Here is a 19,864-nt window from a genome sequence, read left to right as displayed (position 1 = left end):
TCTTTAAGGAAGGGGCGACCTAGGGGATAGGCTTCGTTGATAATATAAATCTAATTATATACGGGCTAATAGCCGTAGAGAATTGTAGAATACTAGAGAAAGCTTATAATATATATATAGAATGGGCAAGATAATATGGAGTCTAATTCTCACCAGAGAAGTACTAGCTAATCTATTTTATAAGAAAACGCAACCAATCTGCAGATCTCTAGCATATAATTTATATTTAAGGCTTTAGGGGTTAACCAGTTTAGGGCCTAAGGGTACTAGGAGTATAGGTAGATAGTAAGCTCTAGTAAAGCGTATATACGGCCTAAGCGGCCTATAAGGGCTAAGTATAGTATATTACATTATCCAGAATCGTTAATTCTATATGGGGTCCATACTTCTAGAGGTTACGCCTACTATATACAGCAGTTGTCTAGCCAACTATGACGTATGGGTCTAGTATTTGGGCCACTGGAGAATCTAAGAAAGGCCCCCCTAAGTTACTCCTTAAACCACTCTAAAAGGTCTAAATAGCCTGCCTTTAGAGTATAATAGGCGGATATAAGCGAACGGCTATAGCACTGCTTAAGANGGAAGCTAATATTCCCCCCCTATAACTATATATTAAAGCCGCCGCAATATAAAGGATATAAAATAAACGCAACTCTAATATTATAAAGTATATTAAAACACGCCTAAATAAACTATAGAGGGACCCTAGGGTGCCCTATAGGAGAACAAACTAATAACCCTAAAGTAGGGAAGATATATTAGAGAAATAGGTAAAGAAAGCTAAAGAAGAATAGTGCTGTTTTAGGGCCTAGGCCTATATAGAGGAGAAAGGGAGACGCGCAAGAGGCTAGTAAAGATAACAGTAAGAAAGAGAAAGGGGCTAAAGTAGAGTATAAAAAAACGCTAGGAAACTATCTACCGTAATATAATACTGGCTGGACCAACGCTGGAGAGGTATATAGGAGTTAAAGGTATAGAGGCTAACTAAGGTAAGAGGAACCTAAGCCGTAGCATGGTTAACGCTATGGGGGGTAAATACTCTAGGGCTCTAAGAAGGCCTAATAAAGGTAGAAAATATAATGGTAATACTCTTAAGAATAGGAATAATAGGACTAAAAGACTGGCTTTACTGGGTGGGTGTCCCAGTAGGTAGCCTAAGGTGTAAATGTGGCTAGTTAAGACAGACACTAAAACACGTAATACTGTTATGCCCCTTATGTACCAACTAAGAAGTAATACTCTTAGTAGCTGGTACAGAGAACTATAATACACTACTCTTAATATAAAAAGGCCTTAAGGCGGTTACTTAGTGGCTTATTAGCTAAAATGTACTAAACCAGTTCTAGGTTGTAAAGGAAATAGCAATAGAGGGTAAAGGGGCGAGTAATAGGTGCCCCCTAATGACTCTACAGTAGTAAAGTAAAGTTTGCAATACTAGCGCGTCCGTAGGCTTGTTACGGCAGCAGTGGTTCCTAAGGAGGTTAAAAAGTAAGGAAGTAGGAGCACTATAGGCGACTTGTAGGCGCCTCGTAGGCGAGTCCTAAAAGGCGGGGAGATAGATTATGGGGTTTTCTTAAATAGAGTTTTCTCCCTATATGTATATAAGGAGTAGTCCGTATAGGCCTAATAGGGATCTAAATCGGACGTTAAGTAATAAATTATTATTATTAATAACGGCCTAGATATTACTAGTGATTAGGTTACCGTTCTTAGTAATATATACCCCATTCCTATAAAGGAAGTCTCGAAAATCCTAAATAATATTAATATTACTAAGTGCCTAGGTATTGGCGGTCTATTCTACGAAATCCTTCCTAAAATATTCCTACAGCTATGAATTGGCGTAATGTCTATCTCGGTAAAATAGGATATAGTGTAGAAGAAAGCTATTAACTTATTTAATAGTATAAGTTATTATATTAAAGGCAAATTCATCCTAATTTTTATTAATAAGTTTCGCGTATATAGCTACCCCTAGTGGTAAGAAGTCTCTCTAGTTGTTTAGAGTGGGTATAGCTATATTTTTAGAGAAAGGGAAGTATTATTAGTGGTATTGTGGTGGCTATATTATGTGTTTGTTATTTAGTACGCGTTTGTGACGTATATTTACGATTATAGGGCTTAGGACCAGTTCTAGCTTTAAATCGTAAAGACTTATAACGCGTGTTATTTTGCGTAATGGACGCAAGAATCTATAATCTAGGGAAGGCTTAGACTAGTTCTGGCCTTTAGATCCTTAAATTTATAAAAGAGTTCTATTTAAGGTTTAGGACCAGTTCTAACCTTAAAAGATAGCTTCCTTTAGCACGAGTAGTACTGGTATAGTGGCTTGTCTCTTCTTGGTGAAAGACCTAGCTGTTCTATAGTATAATAGTAAAGTTAACCACTAATTAGTATTGGTGTTATAAGGTGATATTATATATCTACAAGTTATAGGTAGTATGATGGTTATTATTGCTTATATCCAAGGGGAAGGGTAAGGAACTTAAGGTTCCTCACCACGCTGGTGCCGCGGCGTCACGTGACGGCAATTTGCCCCACGTGACGGCAACTTGCCTAACTTGACGGCAACTTGCCTTATTCCCAACAATTATAGTAGGTAGTAAAATAGTAGCTATATAGTTAATAGATAAGGTCTTATAGGACGGCGGAGGATCGTTAAAGCAGTCGACGACTATAATACCAAGCCCGAGGTCGTGATATTTAGAAGTAGCTATAAAAGATCAATCGTCCTTTAAAGCCCCGTACCTAATTTAATTGATTTAGAGCCTAAATTTAACCTAAAATATGTGCCAAAACCCTACATAAGACCTACGTAGGTTTAATATTTAATATAATATTAATACTGAAGACGCGTTCAATATCAACATCAATACACCCTTATATTGATATTGAATATTGATTAAAGCACTGTGCAGCGAAGCCTCGCAGGTGAATATAAATTGGAGATCTAAATTTGGGTCAAGGATCACACTATTTTTTAGGAAACTCATGTCGAGCAACAGTATGACTCTAACTGCGCTATGTGGGTGGTAATGGTAAAAAGTCACAATCTTCTGAGTGCAACCGTTGGCGTTATTCTCCGCAGACAAAAACACCTTTACATTGCTAACCTGAAGGAATGACGCGACTAAATCTAATCTATCTATTAAGAACGAAACTCAAAATTCTAGGAATCAAAAATCAAACAAATCAAACACTTTCTACTCGAAAACTGTAACCCCCAGGTCACCATCGGCAACCGCTCCAAGTATCTCACCAGCATCCTCGCCGCGCTCGTCAAGCACCCACTCCAGCGTCTGACCCCACGTCTCGCCGTTATTCTCGAACCAGTCTCCAAGACCCTTGACGTACATTTCCACCTGCCCCTTCAGCGGCGCGTTCTCCTTCAGCCACATGATCTGCTCCGGGTCCAGCTTTAGCATGTCTTCCACGACATAGTAGTGCGGGATGTCGTCACCCCAGCCTTCAGCACCAGGCTCATGATAAGACGTCGCGGTATACTTCGAGTAGCCATATCGACTGTTGAAGGCGGAGGTGCTGTGGAAGTGGTTCGAGAGGACATTAGGGCTAGAGTGATACTGAGACTGAAATAGATTGCACTGGACGGGCGGGTAGTTAAGGTGGACGTTGAAGAGCAGCTGGTGGCGCTCGTTGTCCGGGGAGCGCTTCTTGAACTTGCGCGCGATGGTCCCGTTGGACGGACACACGTTGCTGTGCAGGACCTCGCGCAGCACGGCGTGCACATCCGCAATCTCGGCCAGCTCGATTGTACTCCAGTTGTGCAACAGGCCCGCCCGCTTCTGGATGACCAGTTTAGTCACACGTGTTTCTCGGGGGTGGGCGCGGTTGTGGAAGGCGCGCGAGTAGAGCCATAGCCGGTAGAGCGCCCGGCGCAGGCGGTAGCGCTCGTTGCTTGTCAGGAGTCGCCGATTTTCGAAGTTTTGCTTCCACTTTTTAAACGGGTATATGTCGCACCACTTCTCAGCAACGCGGCCAGTGTGGACTATTTGCTTCAGAAGCGAAATCGAAAAGGGGACGGAGCGGATAACGTGGGCTGGCTGGCTGGCATTGTGGGTAAGGAGCTGGGTGAGATCCTGCAGAGGGCCATATTGGGCTTCGGCGGCATTTTGCAGGATCTGAAGCTTCTGCGAGGAGGCGTAGATTTGGCGGAAGCGGTGGCAGGTGGAGGAGAAGGCGAGGACGTCGGAAACGGAGGTGCAGGAAAGGAAAATTTGCGAAATGAGCTCGGTCGCAAGGTCTTCGAGCAACATGGTGGTGGTAAATGGAACGGTGAGTTTGTAAATTTATAGTAACCCCTTCTTTTCTCTTGTTCTCTTCTAGTTTGCTCTATTCTTCTGTTGAATTTGTTGGCTTATCGGCACGACGTTGTAACTGGACCTCCTTCTGGAGATGATGCTTGCTACGAACTTCGATGCCGAAAGGAAACTGAAGGGATCAAATAATGGAGACCCCTCCGTTGGGGCTATAAAAAAAGAATGAAACATTCTCAGACGGTTCAAAGAGGGCGCGATCCAGCCCAGAGAGGCCGGAGAGCAGTGTTTCTATCATGATTGTCGATGGACGAGAGAAAGGGGAGATGACTCCTGGGGGGCGAAATAAATACACAGCTCGCTTCCCTTGCCAAGAATTTGGGCAGCTTTATCATCGACCCCCCACCCCTAAATCCTCCGTCCCTCAACGCTGATTGCGTCCCTGAAGCAACTCGGCACCCTTTTAAAACTTCTGCAAGAAATTGTGCATATTCTTCCCATAATGGTTATTTTTACGAATTCTTCAGCTGAGGTTCCTCACCTGCTTCGATTACCAATTGAGCTTCGACAACACATTTACTCCTATGTTCTTCCGTCAACAACCCAAATTAACCATCATTCGGGATCTAATATGGGAGAACCTGAACGGAGTGAATACAGCCTCACGTTTGTTCGCGAGACAATGGGAAATGGTGTTTGGACGATACAGAGAACCGTCCCGAAGACAGAGCAAGAAGCCGGTAATAATATTGTGTGGAGGCGTGGTCCGATTGGGATACTCGCTACAAACCACCAAATCCACGAAGAGTGTGTTGATCTCATATACGGTTCCAGTACCTTCGTACTGGATGTTGCATATGATAGTATCAAATTTCGGTACCGCTGGCTACTGCCCTCGAACCTCACTCCGAGTCGATCATATTCGTTTCTCGACCACTTTTCTCAGCGCAATCTCTTACGTATTAAGAACTACATTATCAATGTTGAGCATGTGGACAGCTATACAGGAATGATTAAATACAATTGCGGAGGCCATGGGCTCTCTGCTGGCATCCGACACCACGTCCAGAATTTAGTGGATCTTCTGAGCGTTGTACCTTGTCTACACCGAATTTACATACACCTCATTGATGGCGCTATCAGCAGAGTGAGATTTGCAAGTGGCAGGGTGCATCGTGTCCAAGACGAAAAGAACTGCGCAACGGCGCAGACAGTGCTGGATCCGTTTCTTAGGTTGTACGGTGCTCGAAAAGCTAGGGTAACTGGAGTAACTCCGGACTATGCGAAGTCGCTCGAGGGCCAAATGACTTCGACTAGATGAGGTTCCCGGATCATGGAGCACTGCTATTAGACCATTTCCATTACGTATACATAGCAAACTGGCACCCAAGCCCAACCTGGCCGAGCAACTCTGCTAATTTCTTGTTCCACCTAGATCTATAGAGATCCCGGATGATTAGCCCATTGCAACACCGAACTCCAGCGTTCCTTTTATCCACGAGTAAAAAAAATTATGCAAATAGAACTTTGTCATCCAACGCATCCTTTGGCTTCTTGCGTCCACCTTCGGTATTGAGACCTAGCTCTCCTCGCTTGACTTTCCTTTCTAGACCTTGCCCGCTCCTCCTATTGTACCGGCCGGCTTTGGCTAACCTGAGATCTGCTCTTATCTGGTTTGGCGAAACAAACTCCTTGTTCTCGTATATCACGGGTCCCCCGAAACTTGACTCTAGGATAACGATTGGCGTGAGCACAAAGCGTGGTCCAATCTCCACCAAGCTAACGTTTGTCTCGCCGGGCTTGCCATTCTTCGGGGCCTGATCCATGTCCATTTCTTCTCCCGCCGAGGGTTTCTGTTTTCCTGGTTCGGCCTCGTTAATTTGGTAGCACCGTATCCAGATCTTTCCGTCCGCAATGGTGAATCCCAGGACATGGTCTATGAATGGCTTGACCTTGCGCGAGCCTTTGGGTACGCTAAATATGTGGAGGAAGAGTTCTTTGATGACGCGGAGATGTGGCTGTTTGTCGAAGGCGGCGTCGAAGGAGAGGATGGGCCGGGAGCCTTTGAGGCAGTTGCCTGTGAAGTGGAGTTCCTCCATCGTATGTACTAGGAATAGAGTCATATCAGTCTCGAGTGATTTTGGCCACACGCGTGCTCACTCACAGTTTTGGAGGTGCATTTTGACCGTAGGCCCGTTCGGAGCCTTGCTCACCCAGGCATATAAATCTTTGCCCTTTCGGGCCTCGAAGAAGAAGACATTGTTGCAATTGTAGAGTTCCGCAAGTTCGTTCAATTGATACAGTTTGGTCTTGGTGTCTAGTTTGGCGTCCTTGCGGCTATGTGGGAGGAGAGAGTAGATATCGTTCATGAGATGCCGATGCCTTGGTAAAATCGTCTAGTTAGCTTTGCCTTGGAAACGCCCATAGTTGAAGTGTTTTGCAATTAAAAAAAAAGAAGAACGGAGGATGTTCCCAGCATACCTATGTGTGACACCTCTGGAGCTCAATATCAGTACTCGTTGCTTGTTTTTCTTGCCTCCCGCACCCTTATGCTCATCTTTCTTATCCGGCTTAGACAGCGACTTGTATACAGCGGCCATGGTGGGAGGGCAGCGAAGTATACTCTACTCCCCACGAACTGGTTGCCTCTTAAAAAAAGTTCCCGCTGGGTTTGCGGGATCTGGAACATTGATCACCCGATTAGCTGGGCAGCCAAACCCGTTTGGTTTAGCGAGGCTTGGAAGCTTTCGAAAGAAGTTGCATGCTTTTCGTTGTTGATGATGCGCTCGAGGCTTTGGGGGGCGTTCATCACAGTGGACGTACGTGCACACCTAAGGCCCTGAAGCCTGCTAATTGCTATTGATCACGATACCTTCGTCGCGACTCTTCCTTTCCCCTGCCGCCGTCTGCGAGCTGGGAATCGCCGTCGAGTCTTCCGGCGATCGAATCAGATGCACAAAGGCCCGGCATTGGCTGTCTAGCCGAAAGTCTTAGATGGTCGAGCGTCCTGGTGTGAGATGATTTCCTGAGGTTGGGAACAATGCCCACCGACAGCCGGAAATCAGTGGAGCAGCAACGAGGAAAAACAACCTGGCTCGAGACACACCCCCTTGGGAAAACGAGGATGCCTCTGTCGCTCTCCACGGCCAAAAGGATTTAGCAATACACAGTACACGTAGAATGGCCCCCCCGCCGTGCGTCTCCCTAAATAGTTGATGCATCTATCCGCAGAGGGCTGAAGTGGAGATGGACGAGGTTCATCACACGCTCAACCTTCCCTTCCCTGGACTTCATGCTTTGTCGAGAGCTGCTGTCATCCTCGAATCATGGATGGCGCTACTCCGACTTCTTCCCATCCGCCCATCCTCCCCCCATCAATGATCCCCTTTGCATGACCCAACCTGTGTCGTCCCGTCCTACCAACCACCATATCCCATCGCTACATCGCTAGGAGCTGCACTTTGATGCGAGAACTGTGGTTGCCGCACTAGCTGACTTACCAGGCCAGCGGTTGCGACCTTGACTTGAGCCACGACCAAGCTGCCTCTGGGAAGCTGTGCGCCGTCACCGCTTCTCCCTTCAACAACACCATCGTTGGAATCGCCATCCGTCCAACGCGACGGGCCTCACCACGCGCAAGCCGCACCGTCGTCGCCCACCTTCCTCCCTGCACTTTCCGGCGATCACGCTCCACGCCTGCTTCGTCCCTCTCCTCCATGGCAGATCCAAAGACTCCTTAGTGACGACCCATTTCGTTCCTTCTGATGTTCCGGAATTCGGTGTTGCAGCATCCTGCCGACGAAGACGACCGCTTGTCGCGAGACCGTGACAGGATGCCAGGGGAACAGCCAGCTTACAATGCGGCCCATTCGCCCACGCAAACACCTTTCAGTTACTCACCCACGAATCGAGCACACACCTCAAACCCACCAACTCCTGCGCCCTTGCCGCTCCACCACACCAATTTCAATCACACCCGACCTCAGCCTACCTCGCCGTCCACGACCGGCTTGCTCCCTATAGCTTCCGCATTTTACCCGCGAGAGAACATAGGCTCAAAGTACTACGACCCGACATCAGATCATGGAGATAGGACTGTAGGCCGGGGTACGCCTCGGTACGATGGTCATTACCCATCGCAGGTATGACATCCGACCCTTTTTTTTCTCACGATTTGGTTTACCTCTGCGGGAAGGGACAACGTGCTTACTTTTTGCATCCACAGGCTAGAGACTCTTATAACTTTCCCGAACGAACAGCGGAAAGCCCTTACGACAAGCCTTACCACTCGCCTGTAGCGGGCAGTTTTGCACATCATCCACAATCACACGCACATCCGCCTAGCTCGATGGATACCATGTCGCACTCTCCTGTCTCGCCACCTATGTATCAACCGTTGAATCGAGGCGCGGTTCAGGCTCCGCCACCAAACTACACCCGACGGCCTTCCATAACTGAAGTACGTTCTTCAACAACTGCTGATACACTTCAAGCCTAACCGTCACATAGACGCAGACTCCGACTAGGACCGCGGACCCGATGTCGCTCTCTAGCATTATGTCCGGAGCAGACCTCGACCCTCCTGCATCGACGCCGTATCCTCCGCACGCGATGCAACAATCCCGAAGGTCATCCAAGACATCAGTCACCAACTCACTTCAAGTGAAGCAGGAAGTGGTTGCATCTCCCGCGCCTCCCGACCTGCCAATGAACGACAATATCACAGTTCTTCAAAGGCCCTTTGAGCGGACTATCATGAATGGAGATATCCATCCTACCCCGAGTCATATTCCGCGAGACATACCTGTACCGGACGAAAGTGCGGTCGAGGCAGAGATTGCACGGATTGAAACAATGGACCTTAGTGATATTGAAGGCCCCGAATTCGAGGAAGAGAGACAGGAGTATATCAAGCGGTGTAAAAAGCGGTCTCTGGAGGTAGAGACTGCTGAGTCGGTGAAGCGAAAGGTAAGATCAGGTTATCCTTTGGCACCAAGCCATGTTCAAGACTGATGCACTATGTAGCGACGCCGAACCGCCCACATCAAGAGGTTCTCCGACGTCTTCGCTGCGCACCGTGATGCCGCGAAGATTCGGTACAATATATCCCATGAAGGCGAAGCTTGGCAAGAAGTTCAGAATCAAGAGATTGCTGAGGAAAAGGAGCGCAAGAAAGACATGCAACGAAAGCGACGGCGCGAGAAGACTCTGCAAAATGAGTTTCAAAAGCGCGAAGAAGCCATGGAGAAGGCTCTGCGAGCTACGGATGAAGAGGAGAAGGAACGCCACTTCAGAGACGCTCAGAAGGCTGAAAAGAAGGCTAAAGCCACAAGTCAATTGCTCCAAGGAGGTACACCAAGCAAGGATATCCGAGAAGTTACGCCTCATGCTCCAAACCTTGAAGGTGGTACTATGAGTTCTTTCCAGATGTCCGATGATATTCCACGCGAAGCTGGAAAGAAGAGAGGCAGAACCGGTGCCCGACTGAAAAAGACAAAGGAGCAGAAGCAAGCAGAGAAGGATGCTGCTGCCGCTGCTCAGGCTGCCATTGACCGGGGAGATGAGCTCCCAGCCATAGCGCCGAAGGAGGAGGCTCGTTTGGAGGCCCTGAAGAGCCGGAGCCAAACTGAGGATCCTACACCAGCTGTTCTCACCACCTACAACTCTCAAGCATATCAGAACCTGTTTAATCAGATCTGGAAGGACATCGCTAAGAAAGACCTGCCAAAGGTATGGCGCATTAAAGAGAATTCTCTTGCGACAAAACAGTCAAATCTCCGTAAAACAGCCCAGCTTGCCTCTAAAGAAGCTAGACGCTGGCAACTTCGCACAAATAAGAGTATGAAAGATGTCCAAGCTCGGGCTAAGAGGAGCATGCGAGAAATGCTATCATTCTGGAAGAGAAATGAACGTGACGAACGGGATCAAAGAAAGATGGCTGAGAGGCAAGAGCTGGAGAACGCAAAGAAGGCCGAAGCAGAGCGCGAAGCCAATCGGCAAAAGAGGAAACTCAACTTCTTGATATCTCAAACTGAGCTTTACTCGCATTTCATCGGCAAGAAGGTTAAGACAGACGAAGTGGAGAGGTCTACGGATGATGTGGCTATTTCCAGCCACACCATCAAGCCTAGTCCCTCTGATGCTCACACAATAAACTTACCTGACACTTTAGTTAAGCCTGGAGCTAAAGTTACTAATTTCGAAGATCTCGATTTCGATGCCGAGGACGAAAGCGTCCTTCGAGCAGCAGCTATGGCAAACGCTCAAAATGCCGTCCAGGAGGCTCAGGATCGTGCTCGTGCCTTCAACAACGATGCTCAACTGCAATCGGACTTCGACGAGGGAGAGATGAATTTCCAAAACCCTACTAGTTTGCAGAGCATGGATATCACGCAACCGAAACTGCTTAATTGCCAGCTCAAGGAATACCAACTCAAAGGCCTCAACTGGCTCGTCAATCTCTACGAACAAGGTATCAACGGTATCTTGGCAGACGAAATGGGTCTTGGCAAGACTGTGCAGTCGATTTCTGTTATGGCATATCTCGCCGAAACCCACAACATCTGGGGACCGTTTCTGGTTATTGCGCCTGCATCTACCCTACACAATTGGCAGCAAGAAATTTCACGATTCGTTCCTAATCTAAAGGTGCTGCCATACTGGGGTAATGCCAAGGACCGTAAGATCCTCCGCAAGTTCTGGGATAGGAAGCACATCACGTATTCAAAGGACTCTTCCTTCCACGTCCTGGTTACCTCTTATCAACTCGTCGTTCAAGACGCACAATATTTCCAGAAAATCCGCTGGCAATATATGATTCTCGATGAAGCACAAGCCATTAAATCGTCTCAGAGTTCAAGATGGAAGAGCTTGCTTGGCTTCCACTGCCGTAACCGTCTTCTGCTCACGGGAACTCCCATTCAGAATAACATGCCGTAACCGTCTTCTGCTCACGGGAACTCCCATTCAGAATAACATGCCGTAACCGTCTTCTGCTCACGGGAACTCCCATTCAGAATAACATGCAGGAGCTGTGGGCCTTGTTGCATTTCATCATGCCGAGTCTTTTCGACTCCCATGACGAGTTCAGCGACTGGTTTTCTAAGGATATTGAAAGTCACGCTCAGAGTAACACGAAGCTAAACGAAGATCAACTCAAGCGGTTGCACATGATTCTCAAACCTTTCATGCTTAGGCGTATCAAGAAGCATGTCCAAAAGGAGTTGGGAGACAAGATTGAGCTGGATGTCTTCTGTGATCTAACATATCGACAGCGAGCTTACTACAGTGGGCTACGAAACAAGATCAGTATCATGGATCTAATAGAGAAGGTTGTCGGAGACGAGCAGGACAGTGCGACCTTGATGAACTTGGTCATGCAGTTCCGGAAGGTTTGCAATCACCCAGATCTATTCGAACGTGCCGAAACCAGCTCACCCCTCTCTTTCGCTTACTTCGCCGAAACTGCTTCGTTCTTGCGGGAAGGACAGAATGTTAACGTCGGCTACTCTGTTCGAAATCTCATCGAGTATCCGCTGCCGAGGCTGGTTTGTCGTGACGGAGGGCGCCTCGACCTTCCCGGCCCTGACAACGCAAAAGCTGGCTTTAGGGGTCGATATCTGCATCACTTGATGAATGTCTGGAGCCCTTACAACATTATGGAGTCGTCTCGAAACAACGGGGCATTTTCCTGGCTTCGCTTCACGGACGTATCCGCGAGCGAAGCCTCGTCAGCTGCCAAGACGGGCCTTTTCCAACGCGCAATAGATATCCGTCAGAAGCCTCGCCGCCTAAGTCGTCTTAGCGTCATGTACGATGAAGAAGACGGTGCCATCTATACTCCAGTACATTCAATGTTGAACATTGTCGAGAGGCAGGATCGTCTTCCACTAGCTGAGATTACTGCTGAAGGGCACATGTACAATCTACTCAATGTATCGAAGACTGCCTTGGAAGAAACTGGCCTGGACACGGTCGAACGTTGTGCCAAGCCTCCGGCTTCGGCTCCTCCCATTGAGTTGTATTGCTCAAGCCAAGGTGTGATCGTAGAGAAACAAAGGGACTTCTTCAATAAGTCTGTGCGAAGGGCACTCTACGGCGTTTCCGAGAAGTCTGAGCAAGCAATATTGGAATCAAAGATCGATCCGGCCAAGCTTCCAATTACTGGCTTGCTACCGCCACCAACCAACAAAAGGGCCAGATACACACACATCCAAGTACCCTCGATGCGGCGTTTCGTTACCGACTCAGGTAAGCTTGCCAGGCTGGACCAACTGCTCAAAGAACTCAAAGAAGGTAACCACCGTGTGCTTTTGTACTTCCAAATGACCCGAATGATCGACTTGATGGAAGAGTACCTCACCTACCGTAATTACAAGTACTGCCGCCTCGACGGCTCCACCAAGCTCGAAGACCGACGAGACACGGTCGCCGACTTCCAAACCCGACCCGACATCTTCATCTTCCTGCTGTCGACGCGCGCTGGCGGTCTCGGCATTAACTTAACGTCGGCCGACACCGTCATCTTCTACGACTCGGACTGGAACCCGACCATCGACAGCCAAGCGATGGACCGGGCGCATCGCCTGGGCCAGACGCGGCAAGTGACGGTGTACCGGCTGATCACGCGCGGCACGATCGAGGAGCGGATCCGCAAGCGTGCTCTGCAGAAGGAGGAGGTGCAGCGCGTCGTCATCTCGGGCGGCGCGGGCGCGCAGGTCGACTTCAACACGCGCTCGCGTGAGAATCGCACCAAGGATATCGCCATGTGGCTTGCGGACGACGACCAGGCGGCCGAGATCGAGAAGAAGGAGGCTGAGATGGCAGCGGCGGAGGCGAATGCGCCGCCGGGGAAGAAGAGGAAGGCGCCCAAGAAGCGCGCCGATATGAGTTTGGATGATATGTATCATGAAGGTGAGTCCCAACACGCATCCCCATTTTCGCCTGCAACGTTGTTTGAGCCATGAGACGGCGCCGCTGACGATTGCTCAGGCGAAGGACACTTCGATGACGGAAGCGCTAAACCCTCTGGCACTGCGACGCCTATTCCTGCCGCGGAGCCCGGCCCGGCTGCTAAGGGTAAGCGCAAGGGCATCTCGAAGAAGGCGAAGACGCTCAAGCAGCGCCTGGCCATCGCGGACGGCCAGACGGACGCGGGGGCTGGCGCTATGTAACATTAGAATTATTCGGGTTTAGGGATTACTGTTTTTCTTTTGCTGTTATCGTTGATTTTGCCTGTGCTGCTGAGAGGAATGCGAGCAGGTGCTGCTCCTTTGTGCTCTCTAGTGGCTTATAGGTGTGGAAGGGAAAGATGGGAGGAAACGGAGAGTGGAGAAAGCGGAGATGAGCTATTCTTCACGTCGTTGATATTCGGCTGGATCGGCATTTGGGAGGAGCTGCTTGGTATTGGATCGGGACTACCTTTTTACTGGGTAACACATTTACTGCTGGGAATTCCTCTTCGGTTTTTTTCCATTTTTACTTAAAAAGACCTCATTCCGCGCTTTGTTTTATCTGATTTGCGTGGCGGGATAGGTATACTTACACCGAGACTTCTATTGTGTTGTTTTATATTTGGCTCGTGCTGGTGCGTTTGGGGATTTCTCCTGCTCTGGCTCCTGCTGTTACTACTGTTGCTGGGTGAGGGGAGGACGGCTGAAGTAACTTGTACAATTAGATCCTTTTGCTTTTGAGCTGCAGTTGTGGTTTGCAGGAGAAGGAGGAGAGTTGTGTTATATGGAGGAGGCTGAGGGTAAAAATTATTTAAGTTTATCCGTGGCTTTTGTGTGTGCTTTTGTACCCGCTGATTAAGGTCAGTTGGTTTATTGCGGATGAGGGGTGGACGAAAGGACGAGGCTTGCAGCGTGTAAATGGGGGCCGGAACAGACACGTTGAAGATAAGGCTCCGGCACACTTCAACGAGAGAGCAGAAGAACATGCTGGGCGGTTGATCAGATAGCCAGTTCAAGGAGAGGGTGCAAGGCCTATCGTGAATGTGACGGCTAGACTTGCATGTTATTGTTCGCAAAGCTTGGACTGAGTGGGGCTGCATTTTACGTAGGGCAAGGATTTCACGATGGTTATCGGGAATTCCAGCAGTCAGAAAGACATAGTTGATTGCACCGTAATTAATTGCATGACGTGTAGTTTAGCGGGCGTCTCCAAAACGGCTTTGCTGATGCCGCATCAAGCGATTTCAGTTGATCAACAAATAGGTTCAGGGATAGGGCTATGGCTGCTTCGCTATATCCAGCTAGCAGGGAAAATATTGGAAGCAGCCAATAAAAGCTTACGTTGCGATTTGGGGGCGGCCAATCAATGTGTGCAGTATGTTTTGGAAGGGGCCAATCATTTCGCAGCCGCCGCAGGGTTACCATGAGCCACGCCACCTCCCTCCCGCTACCCTCTTCCTCATATTGAAAGTATAAAGGCATCACCTCGCACGTTCGTATAATGTCCCTAAGCATCTCCAACATTCTTCCCAAGATTTCAGCGCGAAGGCAACGTACGCTTCGACACGATGGACAACCGATGGGACCAGCACAAGAACACGCTCATAGACCTCTACTTCTGCAAGCGCGAATCTCTTGATTCAGTCAAAGAGCACATGTCAAACACTCATGACTTCCATGCCACGTAAGTTTCGTTTAAAATCCTAGTTAATTGCATCTACTCTAACTACCAACAAAAAAGCCTAGTCGAGTATAAACAACAGTTTAAGTTGTGGGAAATCCCCAAGAATCTGAAAGGAGAAAATTGGAAAGGTATTCATCACAAGATTCTTAAGCGTAAAAGAGATGGCAAAGATAGCAGTGTCTATGCTTTTGGCGTTAAGCTGCCAAAGCAAAAGGTCGCCAAGCAGATATCCCAGCAAGGAATATTCAAAGCCACAGACTTTTACGGACCAGGCAAGTGCGCCAACATCTTTGAATATTCTCTATATTGACGACATGAAGTAGCGAGTCCTAAAATGCCTGCATGGATTTCAGTTCGGACCCCTAGTCCCTCCCCTGCCATGGCTTATATCGCAGGAGCTTCAATGGTAGGCCCTTCTTGTCACCTTATTCGTAACCGAAGCTCTACTTCAAGTAATCGTTGTCATTAATTTATTTTCATAGGCCTCTAGATCATCCTCTGCTCCAGGGATAAATGACTTTCCGCTTACACTGTGCAAAGACCATACACAATGCTGCCTACGAAAACTGGTTGACATCGGCGGGTCTGAGAAAATGGTCCAACTCCTTCGCACAGCTTTTCAAGAGCCTTTAGTCAACCCACAAGAGATGCCTGCCAGTGGCGTGCTCGAGCTAACTCGCAAAAACTCCACAATCTCTTCTGAACTCCGTGTAGCCATCGGCAGCGGAGACGTAACTGAAATAAAGCCCTCAGATTACAGTGGTCAGTATCTATGGGCACGCTCTGCTATGTATGAATGGCATTGCCATAACGATAGGGACCAAAATAAGTTCTTAAGAGTTACGGTGAAGCGACTAGACCCGACTTGGCTTTCCGAGCGAGAGTCACTCTTGGTACACTTTACTGTCATCTCCAATACGACTAGTCGCAAAAAAACTATCTCAATTGATATTTGTTTGTATGGTGAAGCGTCATATATACCAAGAATTTCGCGAAGCCTTCGCTGCTATAATACGATTTACTCTGGCTCGCCTACATATAAAGCAGTCATGCAAAACGACATGGGAAAGCTACAACAACTTTTCTCAACTGGAAAGGCGTCTCCTTGGGACATGATTGAGCATGAAGAAAACCTTTTGATAATGGTATGGATATCATTCTACCTACCCTAGAGTTTAGCTAATACTTGCGTCAGCGATCTGCCCACCTCGGTTTGTATGAAATTACTCTATTTCTTCTTCAACAAGGCTCACCTGTTCGAGATGTCCACTTGTGAGTCTCTCTTTTCAGCTTCTCGTCATTTTCGGTTGATTGATACTAATCTCTTCATATAGTAGGGTTAACAATATTTTATGGGCAATATGGGTTGGCTTTTTAGAACGTCAATATAGCTTACAAGGAGAACCACTGCGTTCCTTAAGTTTTACCCACGATTTCGAAGTTTGCGAAAATTTGTCTCGGCTTGCTCTCGATAAGGGCACTGATGCAGTCTGCGTTGAAGATACCATTGACTTCAATCACCTTGGCGGCGATCTAAGATATGGTACCCTTCTACACTTGCCAGGTAATATATTAACTGGTATGGTTGATTCTCATGTCCTAGAACGAATGTTGGTATACTGGATCCGGATAGGAGTGGACCTTGAATACTGCAATGGCTACGGTCTAACGCCATTACTTTGGACAGCAGCATTAACCTGTCCTTGCTCGACATATCTCCTCGCTCTCATCAGGAACGGGGCGGATGTATCTGCAACAGATGACAAGGGGTGTGGAGCTCTTCATCTTTCACTATCACTCTGCCATGGTAAACATTACCTAAACGGAGAGAGTTGCGACTGTTTGGATCGATACTATGATTTTTATGACGAGGTCTTGCACGAGATAAAAACGAAGTTGGCTGGCCTTCTCAATGCAGGATGTGACTATCGTCTGCAAGATTTATCGGGCAGAACACCATCACAGTATATTCAGAGCGAATATCTCTGGGACATATGGATATCAGCTTTAGAAAGCGCAGGTAAAGATACTACCAACGAAACTCGCCGGCCTGTCCATCTTCCCGTAAGTATCCCATCCATTGAATTCGAGTATATCCTTTCCAATACTCTGACAAATATGCGGCTGCGAGCGTGCTCTATATGACTACTATCTACAAATATATAATTACTAATGTTATATATACGTAGGACGATCCTTGCCTATATCCTTCCACGATCGGTAATATCTACGAGAATGATGAGAGCAATGAGGGCTATGAAAACTATGAAGATAACGAGGACAGCGATGGCTACGATGATTATGAGGGTGACTATGAAATGAACGAAGAGGATGAGGGTGACTATGGAACGGAAGACTTGGGTAATGAAAATACAACGCTCTTCAAGGGCCACACACAAAGGATGGAGAATGGCAATCAGGAAGTTAAAAATAATCACGCTCTGGAAGTTGAATCTCCCCAGGAAACACCCCGAAATGCCGCCCCTGATGAGAGCAAGAGTATGGATTTCAGTTCTTGGATAGATTGGTCACTTGCGGATTTATAATGTGTATAAAATTTCGAGAAGTGGATCAAGTTTAAACTTTCCATTCACATTTTGTTAAGCGACATTGTCTAACTATAATATATAACTATCCCTTGCATAGATAATAACGCTCTATAAAGTGCGGCCTGTATATACTAATTAAAGATAAAATAAGACTGTGGGGTCTAATTAGAGCAAAAATTATAAGGGCTATAAAAGGTAAGATATATAATAAGACTGTAGTTTTAAATTATATAAATGCAATATAGCATTTTTTTAAGAGACCTTAGAAGAGTTTAGGACGCTTATATAGTGGCTTTAACTAATATAATAACGCTAAGTCTAGCAGCCACATTTAACTAGGCATGGTAATATTATTATACTTATCCTCTTAGTATATTTAAGTTTCTATAGATAAATTAGTATGCCTTTTAATAATTATAGAAAAGTAATAATTTAAAATATAATATATTTAGTGTGACGGTGCTAGAGCGCGTCACCTGCCAAGTTCTGCCTAAGTTCTGCCATATTCTGCCACCTGTCATATTGTCTCATATTGTCGCATACTGTCTGGTACTGTTTTCTACTATTAGCTTGCCTACTACTAGCGCCTTGGCGACTCGCGCTACTTATTTATTTACACCAGCCCTAGCGACCCCCTTTTCCTTCTCCTTAGCTTAGTATCTTTGTAAGATAATATTCCACAAGCTTTGGTTTAGAGGCATTTATGCAAGCTGTTATATTATACTAAGCTGACCCTATACTGCCTGGGAAGGCCTTAATAATATCCTACCCTAAAAGAAACTTTATCTATAACGACGCGTTAACGCGCTATATTTAGATACTAAAACAACTCTATACTGCCTAGAAAGGCCTTAACAATCTCTTACTTTATAAGCTAGATAGGATTAGACCTATACTCCCGGAATTAAAACTAAAGCGTATAATACTAACGAATTCTAAAAAGCTAATAATGGTACCTAAAGTAAGCTTATTTAAGAGAGCTGCCTTTACTTAAGAGGAACCTAAGATCTAACTGGGATTAGAAATTAAAGATAATAATAACATTATAAACGTACGCGAGTAGATTTACGCCCTTGCGGCTAGCTAGAAAGTTAATTATCTTAAAGCTAGAAATATATAAGAGACCTTATAAAAGATCCTAGAAAGCCTTATAGCCTTATAAAATAGCCTAGCTTCCCCTTCTTAAAGCCCTAGCTAACCTGTTTACTCTATTAAATATAATATACTAAGGAGTACGGATATAATAACAAAGTAATTAAAGTTCGTTAAGCTTCTTAACCCCTAACCCCTATCTAATAGGATAGACCCTACCTTTAAGAATTAGAGGATCTAAGTATAAGGAAAACTTCGCGTTAACTATAACTATTTCCCCTCTAAAGAAGCCAAGATGCTTTACCTCTTTAGTTAAACTATAGGAGATACTTAATGTTACCTTTAAGCCAAATTTAAGGACGACTTCCCTGTCCGCTTTATATCTATTAGTAAAATACTATAGTATTTAGCCGCTATTTATATAAACCTAAATAAAGTGTAAGATGCGCGTTATAACTATAATGGCTTAATAATAAAGTTAAACTAATCCTTTACTAAGTTTTAGACTTAATTTTTATACTTAGCAGGTAAAGGCTAGGTTCCTCTTAAGAACTACTGTTTAAACCTATATAATAAGCTAACGGTTTAACTATAAGAAAAGATTATAGTAGCCTTAGACGACCTACTAACCTACTAAAGACTTATAGCCTAATATCTGTTACTAAACTTAGAACTAAAGCGAAGTAATACCTATTCTAATTAATAAAAAAGGGCTTATAATAGCCGAAATTTATTAACTATACCTATAGGAGCTAGAGTAGGAAGATAAGTTATAACGGCTCTTATACTAAAAGCGGTTATATTAACGCACTAGTAAGCCTCACCTAACTAGCTATATACCCCACTATTAACTAGTACTTATTACAATACCCTAATTAACTCCGCCTTGGCTATCTACTATAACTATAATAATTAAGGTTACTTTACCTTATCTTACCTAGAGCTAAAGGATATAGGCGATATTAAGGAGATAAAGAAAGAAGAAGCGTCTAATAAGTTGGGAAAAGAAGAACCCTAGGGAAAGACTCCCCCCTAGGGTACCCTATTAATCTTAAAGAGATTAACCTAAGTTAGTTAATAGGTGGGAAACACTTTATAGTTCTATATATAGTATCTTAAAATAAATATAAAATAAATATAACTACCCTTATTAATACTAGAGTAAATAGCTTTGCCTTTATAAATACTACCTATATAATTAACGTTGCTAAATTTCTAAATATAAAAGCTACCCTACTAGAAAAGCCTATTTAGGTAAAAGGCTATAATAGCTAAGTAGGTTAACCAGTTACCTATATCTTAAAGTTATATATT

General features: G+C 45.8%; 6 protein-coding genes across 6 annotated transcripts; 3 read left to right on the top strand and 3 right to left on the bottom strand.

Annotated features, from left to right (window-relative positions):
- Window positions 1-2,986: 2,986 nt before the first annotated feature.
- K441DRAFT_655085 (uncharacterized protein) lies at window positions 2,987-4,573 on the bottom strand. The gene has a single exon (XM_067647784.1). It carries the CDS (start codon window positions 4,272-4,274, stop codon window positions 3,204-3,206), a length of 1,071 nt encoding a protein of 356 aa, XP_067507640.1. The 5' UTR covers window positions 4,275-4,573; the 3' UTR covers window positions 2,987-3,203.
- Window positions 4,273-5,595, top strand: K441DRAFT_685117 (uncharacterized protein; the record flags this gene model as incomplete). The annotated part of the gene is made up of 2 exons (XM_067651850.1): window positions 4,273-4,297; window positions 4,802-5,595. 2 exons carry the CDS (start codon window positions 4,273-4,275, stop codon window positions 5,593-5,595), a joined length of 819 nt encoding a protein of 272 aa, XP_067507639.1.
- Window positions 5,596-5,785: 190 nt separating this feature from the next.
- K441DRAFT_545967 (Brix-domain-containing protein) lies at window positions 5,786-6,874 on the bottom strand (the record flags this gene model as incomplete). Its single annotated transcript, XM_067642841.1, has 3 exons — window positions 5,786-6,381; window positions 6,439-6,656; window positions 6,756-6,874. The coding sequence occupies 3 exons, from the start codon at window positions 6,872-6,874 to the stop codon at window positions 5,786-5,788; spliced, it is 933 nt and encodes a 310-aa protein (XP_067507638.1).
- Window positions 6,875-8,038: 1,164 nt separating this feature from the next.
- On the top strand, window positions 8,039-13,447 carry K441DRAFT_685116 (uncharacterized protein; the record flags this gene model as incomplete). Its single annotated transcript, XM_067651849.1, has 9 exons — window positions 8,039-8,416; window positions 8,500-8,733; window positions 8,784-9,242; window positions 9,300-11,119; window positions 11,245-11,307; window positions 11,338-11,561; window positions 11,601-11,773; window positions 11,804-13,187; window positions 13,266-13,447. 9 exons carry the CDS (start codon window positions 8,039-8,041, stop codon window positions 13,445-13,447), a joined length of 4,917 nt encoding a protein of 1,638 aa, XP_067507637.1.
- Window positions 13,448-13,601: 154 nt separating this feature from the next.
- K441DRAFT_344312 (uncharacterized protein) lies at window positions 13,602-14,504 on the bottom strand. The gene has a single exon (XM_067641283.1). The coding sequence runs from the start codon at window positions 14,323-14,325 to the stop codon at window positions 13,756-13,758; it is 570 nt and encodes a 189-aa protein (XP_067507636.1). The 5' UTR covers window positions 14,326-14,504; the 3' UTR covers window positions 13,602-13,755.
- A 206-nt stretch (window positions 14,505-14,710) lies between these two features.
- On the top strand, window positions 14,711-17,551 carry K441DRAFT_693940 (uncharacterized protein). Its single transcript, XM_067652684.1, has 7 exons — window positions 14,711-14,909; window positions 14,967-15,181; window positions 15,230-15,315; window positions 15,392-16,054; window positions 16,105-16,181; window positions 16,244-16,973; window positions 17,099-17,551. Exons 1-7 carry the CDS (start codon window positions 14,794-14,796, stop codon window positions 17,453-17,455), a joined length of 2,244 nt encoding a protein of 747 aa, XP_067507635.1. The 5' UTR covers window positions 14,711-14,793; the 3' UTR covers window positions 17,456-17,551.
- Window positions 17,552-19,864: the final 2,313 nt, after the last annotated feature.

Source organism: Cenococcum geophilum (genome assembly GCF_001692895.1).
Source record: "Cenococcum geophilum 1.58 unplaced genomic scaffold K441scaffold_8, whole genome shotgun sequence".
NCBI lineage: Eukaryota > Fungi > Ascomycota > Dothideomycetes > Gloniales > Gloniaceae > Cenococcum > Cenococcum geophilum.
This window is presented reverse-complemented; position numbering and strand designations above follow the sequence as displayed.

Coding starts and splice junctions, on each gene's coding strand:
- K441DRAFT_655085 (XM_067647784.1), bottom strand. CDS start 4,274: ATGTTGCTCGAAGACCTTGCGACCGAGCTCATTTCGCAAATTTTCCTT.
- K441DRAFT_344312 (XM_067641283.1), bottom strand. CDS start 14,325: ATGCAGCCCCACTCAGTCCAAGCTTTGCGAACAATAACATGCAAGTCT.
- K441DRAFT_693940 (XM_067652684.1), top strand. CDS start 14,794: ATGGACAACCGATGGGACCAGCACAAGAACACGCTCATAGACCTCTAC. Junction 15,316..15,391: donor ATATCGCAGGAGCTTCAATG/GTAGGCCCTTCT, acceptor TTATTTTCATAG/GCCTCTAGATCATCCTCTGC. Junction 16,974..17,098: donor GCCGGCCTGTCCATCTTCCC/GTAAGTATCCCA, acceptor ATATATACGTAG/GACGATCCTTGCCTATATCC.